The 10,309-nt window shown below is 37.9% G+C and overlaps 2 protein-coding genes across 2 annotated transcripts; one reads left to right on the top strand and one right to left on the bottom strand.

Annotated features, from left to right (window-relative positions):
* Positions 1 to 1,161: 1,161 nt before the first annotated feature.
* On the top strand, positions 1,162 to 5,989 carry LOC113348149 (cell division cycle protein 123 homolog). The gene is made up of 3 exons (XM_026591857.1): positions 1,162 to 1,369; positions 2,145 to 3,253; positions 5,561 to 5,989. The coding sequence occupies exon 2, from the start codon at positions 2,221 to 2,223 to the stop codon at positions 3,229 to 3,231; it is 1,011 nt and encodes a 336-aa protein (XP_026447642.1). The 5' UTR covers positions 1,162 to 1,369; positions 2,145 to 2,220; the 3' UTR covers positions 3,232 to 3,253; positions 5,561 to 5,989.
* Positions 4,775 to 10,309, bottom strand: LOC113348148 (putative ABC transporter B family member 8). The gene is made up of 9 exons (XM_026591856.1): positions 9,932 to 10,309; positions 9,772 to 9,826; positions 9,486 to 9,664; positions 8,757 to 9,214; positions 8,032 to 8,572; positions 7,768 to 7,947; positions 6,394 to 7,680; positions 5,411 to 5,826; positions 4,775 to 5,311 (listed from the first exon to the last, which is right to left on the bottom strand). The coding sequence occupies exons 1-9, from the start codon at positions 10,184 to 10,186 to the stop codon at positions 4,960 to 4,962; spliced, it is 3,723 nt and encodes a 1,240-aa protein (XP_026447641.1). The 5' UTR covers positions 10,187 to 10,309; the 3' UTR covers positions 4,775 to 4,959.

Genomic DNA, 10,309 nt, shown 5'->3' with positions numbered 1-10,309 from the left:
ACCATAAAATCATTTTTAATATAAACTTAATTCAAAATCTTAAATATTATTACCATACATAAGGAAAAAATCTATTCAATATCTTTGTATTAATCGTCATTATTTTTTTAAATAAAAACAATTATGGATAGTTATATGTTTGTTTTTATTTTCTTAAAATATTTCCTAAAATAATAATACTATCCAATATATAATTTTTAATATATTAATTTTAGTTTTGGTAATAACATAACATTAAATAGGGCTAGTCAATGGTTAGTCAGTCAATGACTCAATTAGGACTGTTTAATCAAAGACGCTGGAAATATTATTTTAGTGAAGTTATTAGTTTATCGTGAATTAATTTAACGAAGTTTAAACGTAACTAACTCACTAGGTATGTTCCTTTCGAACAAGTTGTTGTAATGTCTTTTTTTTTTGCCTGGATTCTTTTCTTTTTGATCTCGCATCACAATTTTTTGTATGAACTTTTGGGATCCTTATCAGTGAACTGGTATCCCGTTCGGTAGCAGCGTTGGCAATACACTCGAGTACTTGCTCAACCTCAAACACCGCAAAGATTTTTTTCATTCTGACTAGGAGTGTACAAGATGCTCGGAAGCCCACGACCCGCCATGTACCGCCCAGGTCCGAAGGAGTCCATGGGCGCTCGACAGCTTGTCACCGGCTTGCCCGGCCTGCCCAATAATTATAAGTGGGCAGACTCAGGCTTCTGTTCAAATATTAGAGTCCGACCTGTTTGCCTGTCCGGTAGCTTGTTTATTTACCCGTCCTACTTGACTACCCGATAGCCTGAAATAAAGTTTTTATAGTAGTGTGATGGATTTTACTTGAAATTTAATTTCATGTTTGGACAATTTATTTAGCTTGAAGAAAATTTTGAAAATGAATTGCTTGGACTATCATTTGAACGAGTTACAAATATATCATCATTATCATTCATTAAGCAAGTTAAACTATATTTTTAAATTCTTTTGAATTATGTCTTGGGCCTGTTTCAGGGTATGGACGGGTCATGGGCATTAAAATTTTGCTACTGTCCGGCCCGGCCTGTCAAACTTGATGGGTGGTAAGGACTGCAAGCCCGTCCGACCCGGTCTGTGCTATAATCGGTCTAGCACGCGCAAAGTTTGGAAGAAAAGAAATGCTTGCGTGAACGCACTTCGGTAAAAACCCGGGTATTTTCTGGTCTTCGGTTTTATTCGTCTTCGGTGGAAAACTACGATTCTAACTGATCATCAATCCTAGAAGGTTGCAGAGACGACACGATTAATGTTTGTTTCTGACCAGTAGTGATTGGATTGTATCTCAAAGGAAATTATTTAACCCTTTTCCACCGTGAAGAGAACGAACTACACACTTAAGTGAGGTATGTTTATTCTCATTGTAGTTAAAATCATGTTGTTTTGTGTTCTGAATCGTGGGTTTTCTTCATTTGGTTAATACAAGTCTGATTAAATGTTAAAATTTCTAGTTATCATTAATGCATGATACCTGTTTGAGGAAACTATTAGGAGAAATTATTTTATTCAAAATGTGTGTGGAAATGTGGAAATTTGTTAGGGTTATCATAAAGTTAGGGTTTTTGTTAGTTGCAGCATTAGATTATCTAGGTTCCCAATAATGTGGAAATTTGCAAAGGAAGTACTTCATGAAAATTGTTTATTTTTCTTTGTACTGAGAAATTTATGTTTAGTTAGGCAAGTGGTACTAGTGATGATCGAAGCGTTATGGTTGAGGATACCTGTGCTATTGGTAACTCTGATAACCCAGAATTAGTGGGCGTAAAATCCAACAATACAAAAAAGGTTACAGGATCAGATAGCATAATTAAAGTAGACACTAGCCCTGTTATGTTGGTTAGGAGATTGAGTCTGAAATGGACTCTGATACGCCCATAGGGAAAAGAAATGACGAGGAAAGAATAGATGCACTCGTGGAGCTTAGTAGCATTTTGAGGGTCTCTAGTAAAACAATTTTAAACAATTTTCTACAATGCTTGGTTGCTAAGTGATTGTTGAACCATGCTAGGGGTTAACTAGTTTTAGATACTCTTGGTCCTTTTTATTATCTTTGCCATCCTTGTAAAGATTATGCTTCGTATTGAACTTATACTAATGGTGTTCTTTCTTCTTATTTATCAGTTAAGACAAAAGAAGACGTTCAAAAGCAGTTTTTGTACTGCATTCTTCATATTGAATTTTGTTAAATTTCGCGAAGATGAAAGAAGAAGAAGTTAAAAGGTGCCAGATTCAAGAATGGTACCCGAAATTCAAGTCTGTTTCGATCAAAACCCAAATTCATGAGCTTCCAGAACTCTTTGTTGAGTACCTATTAGATGATTCTGGACCTTTCCTGCTTCCTGAGTCTATCACTGGTGAAGATGCATTGCCTCAAAGAATCCGCAATCCTGAAGAAGAAGACGACTTCCAAGTTCCAGAGGATTCTGAAGATGAATCTGAACAACCTTCACCACCACCGTGTTTCCCAGAACTCGAACTGGTTGTTAAACAATCAATTGAGACATTTGACGGGGCTGTTTTCCCTAAACTTAATTGGAGTGCTCCCAAGGATGCTGCTTGGATAAGTACGACAGGGAACTTGAAATGCACCTCCTTCAGTGAAATTGCTCTCTTGTTAAAATCCTCCGAGACTTTAACGCATGATCTCTGCCATGCCTTTGATTCTTGTGATGATAAAACCTCTTCAAGGCCATCAACATTCTACTTAGCTCTTCGAAAATGGTACCCATCTTTCCATCCAGAGATGGAATTTCGTTGCTTCGTTAGCCATCGTCACCTTATTGGAATCTCTCAGCGAGAGGTCACCTCATTCTATCCTGTCCTTCTGGAGAAGAAAGAAGTTCTTGAGATCTCGATCCAGAAGTTTTTCATGGAGAATGTCCAAAAGGTATTTGAGTCGGAGAATTACACTTTCGATGTTTATGTGACCGAGGATGGGAGGATTAAGATTGTTGATTTTAATCCTTGGGGAGCCTTTACACTGCCACTGTTATTCGATTGGGAAGAGTTGGAAACGGGTCTTGTTGAAAATGGCGATCCTGTTCAGTTTCGAATTATTGATACCCGATGTGGTGTTCGACCAGGTTTGAAGACTGCAGTTCCATATGATTACTTGGATACAAGCCCGGGTAGTGGCTGGGATCAGTTCTTGAGGAACGCTGATGAGGAACTGAGGATGCAGTCTAAATCTCCCGAAGCTGGTGCTTAAGGATTTCAGGTTTATTAACAAGGTTAGTTTACAATGATCTAACTTTTTTTTTTAAAGTAGAAACTCGTATGCTTCTTATGATTAACCTATTAACAATTCTAGATTTATTCTTGCAAAATAGAGGAATTAGGAATCATATTATTGAGCTTGAATTTGATAAAATTCAAATTGTTCTCTGGGACAAACATGTTGGAATTTCAGCTCCTTAACCATCATGCTTTAGCACTAAACGTCATATAAAGTTATCTTTATGCTGAAATCATACTTGAATCTATTATTGACATGCTCTACTACTTAATAAACAACGCCATACTAGCAAGAACACTGTACTATAGTTCATACAAAAACAGATTGAACAATAAGGAAATAGAGAACAAACATGACACTCATAGCTTATCATGACTTGTTATCAACTTCTATTTCCTGGCATTGCTCCATGATGGATGAAAACAGATTTTTCTTTTAGCTTGACATGTCATGCTAAGTCTCAACCTTATCTAGCTTTAAGCTTAAGCTAGTCATTAAAGCATGATTAAATCATAGACCAACCTTAAACAAAACATAGATTAGCTTACACTAAACGTGCATTAGATTAGACTAAACATGATTTGTTGCGCAAACCATAAAAAAGCCTAATAAAACATACTTCTCACTCTTAACTTGAGCTTGTAAGTGGGTTTGAACATTGTGCTAGTGGGTTTAAACATTGTGCTAGTATTATTTTTACTTTCTTTGTTTCTCACAGTTGGATGCGTCATACTAAAAACACCCAACTCCTTTACCAGCGATTATTAGTGATGTGGGTTATTCATAGAAAGTTGGTAAACTGGCTTGTTGATTCTGTAGAAGTGATAGGACTGTTTCGTATTGCCAAACTAAAGATTTTCTTTACTCAACATCTCTATGTGCCCAATATCAACAACCTTGTTCGAGTTTTATTGATTCTACTGTAAGTATATTCATAGAAAACTTTTACACAAACCCAGGTAGTGGACGGAGTTTAGGACGCAGGAGGGTTATACTTTAAACATGTCATTATGCACCGAGCAATGAACGTTTTAGTTCTGGTTTTGCTCCTTCCTGATATCCATTAATAAGTGTTTCAGTAACCACTAACTTGTATGTTGCTCTCAGCTTCTTTGATCAATTACTCTAGTGCTAGTAATCTTCTTTTACTGTTAATAGTATTTCCTGATTTTGGTATCCTCTTAGAGCTGTTTGTTAAAGTTCAATCTAAATGAGCATAATGAAATTACAAAACAAATCACTTATTATTATATCCTGAAAAGAGAAGTATTGTGATAATATGTTCTTTCTCGTTTGACTTTCAGATTTAGAACCTCCGTGTTATAAGTTCACTTTCTGTGTGTTGACTTGGGTGGACGTATTTTAACATTTATCACTCTGTTGTCTTATTGCCTTCTTTCTCTTACTTCCGTTTCTGTGTATAACTTTTCTCACAATTTTAAAGCTTGCAATTATAATTCCCATTGTTTCCGCTGCTTTGGTCTTTTGAAATTAGTTCTAACATGGTAGGGCTCAATCACATTATAATGATGGATGATTTTTGCATTCAATTGAATGATTTCGTACAAAGGAATTGAATGATCCTGGAAGACTTGTAAGGAGTCTCTTACTGGTATTATACTATAAACAGTTATTAGGATTTTAGTCTAGTTACAAGTTGCAGAACAAATAAAAAAGGGTAATAGGCGCATGTCTAAGTAGTCATTTTTGAAGTTTAGCAAGATTGAAGAATGACCCTTTATTATTGTTAAGTTCCTGGTAGGTTCCTTGTTCAGTAACCCTTCCTTCTTCAACAAAGGCGATTGAGTTGACCTTCTTTATTGTGTTGAACCGATGTGCAACTACAATAGTGGTTCTTTTGAGCATTATTCGGTCTAGTGCCTTTTGTACAACTTGTTCTGAGTGCACGTCAAGAGCACTTGTAGCTTCGTCAAGTAAGAGTATATTTGGGTTACGAACAATGGCTCTTGCTATGGCAATCCTTTGTTTCTGTCCTCCTGATAACTGCATTCCTCTCTCCCCGCATTCTGTCTCATAACCTTCTTTTAGTGTTCTGTACACGCATAAATTTCAGACTTTCATTGAGTAAAAGCGGATTCATGTATAATGGAACTACTGAAGCTTGATAAATTTGTAAATGAATGAAACTTACGATATGAACTCATGTGCATTGGCTGCTTTAGCGGCTTCCACTACCTCCGTTTCTGATGCTTCATTGTTCCCGAAGATGATGTTGTCATGTATGGTGCCAGAATATATTACAGGTTCTTGACTAACAACTGCTACGTGCTTCCTGTACCAGTTCACATCAAGTTGCCTCAAGTCCACTCCATCCACCTTTATTGCTCCGCCACTGACGTCATAAAATCTCTGAATCAACCCGATCACCGTTGATTTTCCACAACCACTTTTTCCAACAAGGCCGATGCTTGAGCCCGCTGCCACCTTTAAGCAGAACTGGTGCAATACTAGGCGATCAGGCCGATTTGGATAGGCAAAGTCAACTTTATTCAGCTCTATGGCTCCAGTCATTCCCTTCAGCTTTATTCCTGTTACATTGCTGCCTACCTGTCAGACACAGTTCAGTCAATAACTCCATGCTTATGGAGTTGGACATAAAGAATAATCATTTTTGTAACTCATATGTAATTTTATCGCCTAGGTCTTGCAGATTTACTTCTAGAAAATCAAATAACTTGCTATTATAGCCTAGATTTAACTTGTTTCATCATGTTTTTTTTTTTTGATCTGACTCGTCTGGTCTGGATCTGACTGAAATCTCCTGACTCATCTGGATTTGGCTCAATATGTTTGCTTTTTGAGTCAGATCTGACTCATGTGACTAAAAAGTTTGTGAGTCGGTGGCTTGGTCCCATGAGTCAGGCGCATTTTATTTCCTGAAAGTCTCAAACGGGTCCGAGTCAGAACTGACTCAAATTAAAAATCACAGTCTGACATCTTACTTGAGCCGAATCAGATCCACCCACCGAGTCAGCTAAAAACAAACACCTTGTTAGTTTTATATTTTTTGGGTGGATGATTTTGGTCTATCCTTTATATTCCTGCTCTATAGTTCACCAGAAATCCCACATCTTAACTACAGATACAGAAATTAGAATTAGAAGATTCTCTTACTTGGTGAGACCTTGAAATCAGGGTTTGTCGATCAAGCACCTCGAATAACGATGCAACAGCAGTTGCACCTTTGGCTAGATCAGAAGTCATGCTGCCAGTTTCAGCGATAACCTTGCTTGTGGTTACCCATATTATAAAGATCTTGAAAACATCTCCAGCAGAAATCTGACCTGAATCTACTAGTTTACCACCATACCAATATTCAAGAGCCCACGACAAGAAAGTGACAGACAATGCAGATCCCATCCCTATGCCCATAAACCATGCTTTCTTGGTTGCATCTTTCCGCGGCTGCTCTTGAACTTTGTCAAATAGCTCAAGAACCTTCGTTACACTCCCGAAAGAAGTGATAATTCTATGATTGTACACTGCTTCAACTGCAATCTGGGTACTTAAATGCTGTGCCTTAACAATGCTGTGACTGACACTTGACAGTAACACCTTCTGAATGTATAGACATAAAATGGTTACCGGTTGCAGTGCGATTAGGACCAGCGCGAGCTTCCATGCTACAAGTAGACTCATAATTGTAGCTGTAACTATAGCTGAAGAAGTCTGCACTAGTAAAGAGACCCTATCAGCAACTAGTGACTTGACCATGGAAGCTTCATTACTGAGCCTAGAAGACAATGCTCCACTAGAATTTTGCTCATGGTCAAACCAAGCTACTTCAAAAGTAAGGAGCTTTTCGAGCAATTGTAATCGAATTCTTCTAGTTAGCTGTTCCCCCATGTAGGCAAAATTGTAGTGTTGGATGACGTTTACTAATATGCAGACGATTGAGAGGAAGGAGAAGATTAAGGAATAGGTATGAATACGAGCCTTCATTTCCTCGTGGTTATGGACGAAGAACACAGATATCATGCCTCCAATTGTTATTGCTGCAACAGGTTGTACTGCACCAAATGTTATTGCAGAAAGGCCACCAATTAGCCCATGCTTCCATTCAGGAGAATTCATGGCCAAAAGCCGATAAAATGATGGTGGAGGATAAGATGGGGCGATAATAGGTAGGTTGTCAACATGAAATGGAGATGCGGAGAAGGAAGCTGGGCTAAACTTTGTTAAGCTGTTTAGTGGGTGTGCACTGCTTCTCGTGACTGAAGAAATATAAGAATCAGAGACTTGTTCATGGTCATCATTCCTGAATTGCGTTTGCATTTTTGCGTAGTGACCGTTTGTCTTGGTAATGAGGTCGCTGTGAGATCCTATTTCAAGGATGCAACCGCCATTAACAACTGCTATTTGATCAGCATTTTTTATGGTGGAGAGCTTGTGTGCAACAACCTGATCAACAAGCGAGAGTAAGTACAAACGCTGCTATATATGTATGATCCGTAATAATTGAACGTTGTTTAATGCAATGATGACTACCAGTGTTGTTCTTCCCATTGAGGCTTGATCAAGGGCCCTTTGGACAAGTACTTCGGATTCCGAATCAAGGGCGCTGGTTGCTTCGTCAAGGAGGAGAATTGCTGGATTTCTGATGATGGCTCTAGCTATGGCTATCCTCTGCTTCTGGCCACCAGACAAAAGAGCTCCACATTCTCCTACCTAACAATTGCCTCAGTGTCAGATATTTTTTATAACCAGACCAAAAAGTGTACTCTTTTAACATTTGGGAAAATAGAACCTTACCTTAGTCTCATACCCTTCTGGTAGCTGCCTAATGAAATTGTGAGCATTAGCTGCCATTGTTGCAGCTATAATCTCATCCATGGGTGCATCCGGTTTCCCGAACATGATATTCTCCTTTATCGTTGTCCCGAAAAGAGCATGCTCTTGGCTAACAAGACCCATGTTTCCTCTTAGCCATTTCAATTGTAAAGTCTTTATGTCTACACCGTCGATCAATACTACTCCCTTATCTGAATCATAAAATCGCTGCAACAACGCAATTGCGGTCGATTTCCCGCTCCCACTTGCACCAACCAGAGCAACTGTCTGCCCTGCTTGAACCTTGAGATTAAAATCTTTAAGGACAATGGTATTGGGTGCAGAAGGATATGTGAACTGGATATGGTCGAATGTCAATTCACCATGAATTTGATTTAAAACTAGACCCTTTACGTTCTCCCCGTCAATTTTAGGAACCCGATCAATCCTTTCGAACAGTCTAGCTGCTGCGATGGATGCTTTTGTGAAATACTTAATATCTGGAAAAGCCACTCCAAGACATCTGCATCTCAGTCACCAAGTTAGTCATGAACTCATGCACGATACAGCTGGATAAAAATAAAAATGCGACTACCTGCGTTTCTGGAAAATAGTTACTATCATTTCTTTTATAGTTGTGAAAATGATAGTAACTCTTTTCCAGAAACGGAGGTAGTATGATTTTAGTGATAAGAAAAGCTACATACCGACCGCCCATGACAAAAGAAAGTCCTGCTGAGTAAATTCTTCCTGGAGTCTCCCCTTTATACATTATTAAGCGACTTCCATACCAACCGAGCAATGCCCATATCGAATACGTTAGGCCAGTGCTTCCTATCGCAAGTCCTTTAGCGAGACCTTGTTTGATCCCAAGCTTCATAGTTAGATTTAGTATTGCCGAGTACCTCTCCACTGTCCTTTTTTCGGCCGTGAAAGAATAGATGGTTCTTATAGAGCTTAGAGCTTGTTCTACTATCGTATTTGCTTTGCCATACTCCTTTGCAGACTTCCTAGTAAGATGGATAAGGTATTTCCCATAGATAATTCCAGGAATTACTAGCAGGAATATTAAGGGAAATGCTACTAAGAAGAGCCTCCATGAAAAGTATATTGAGAATGCAAGTCCGGATACAAAATTAGATGTGTGGTTCAAGAATAAGGGTACCTGCAGACATAAAACAAGTTCAATTTAGTAAGCTTATTTTCCTGCCTATCAATGTTATCGATCGTTATCAGATGCGATCTTCTTTATATATTATTGATTTGATTGTTAGCTCACTAGTGCGCTTCATGATTCCAAAATATGTATATTTGACACTTTAGAGAAAACTAATCAAAAGAACAACGGAGTAGTTTTGTCGTACACGCTCATGACATATCATTTAGTTATCTAGATATGATTTTCCTAATTAGGATATTGGTTTTATAATATGTACCTTCTCACTTAGAACCTCTTGTATAAGTGAAGTATCCTTAGATATACTGTTGATAATCTCTGAAGTAGATGCTTCTTGCGAGTCAAAAAAACCGACTTCTTGTCTAAGAACTGATTCCAGGTACTTGTGCCGAATCCTAAGAACTTGCCGTTCACTCGTCCAGCTCCAACAGTAACCTTCTGTAAACATCACTTGTGGTGAGAATCAGTCTAAAATAATAATGAATCTATTTTTAATCCGTCACAATACATTCATTAAGTAGCTGTACATAAGATCTTGAACTTACCCATGAAAGCCACAACAAAGACAGCTAGTCCCAAGTAAACAAAGTAAATGATGGTCTAAGAATACAAAAGAAAAAAGTTAGGCACTTCATGCTGATACAGAAAGGAAACAAAAACACATATATGAATTTTTGCGTCTAAGTATATGTTAAAGATACTAACCTTTTCAACCTCATTCATGAAAGTTTCTTGATTCTCTGCACGCTTCCCATACCCTAATGTGTTCATAATCTGACTAGAGGAGACTAAGAACCAGTTGATTGCCATTCCATCTCCTATCGCTCCAAAACTACCCAACAACATTAGTAAAACATCAATCCAATCAGCATATCTGAAGATTACAGTTATCGATTTTTTCTCGTTACATTTCTTATATGTTTTGTCTAACTTATCGTTTTCTTCCTTGGAGGACTTCATAGTTGTTATCACAGATTCGGCAAGCAACTTAAAAAACCGAATATATAACAACTGATATACAATGGACAAAGCTAAGCAATGTTGAAACAAAAGAACCAATATAGATTAAGGTGTTACTATTGG

This window comes from Papaver somniferum, chromosome 2, assembly GCF_003573695.1.
Source record: "Papaver somniferum cultivar HN1 chromosome 2, ASM357369v1, whole genome shotgun sequence".
Classification (NCBI taxonomy): domain Eukaryota; kingdom Viridiplantae; phylum Streptophyta; class Magnoliopsida; order Ranunculales; family Papaveraceae; genus Papaver; species Papaver somniferum.
The sequence above is the reverse complement of the archived record's forward strand: the minus strand, read 5'-3'. Positions and strand labels throughout refer to the sequence as shown.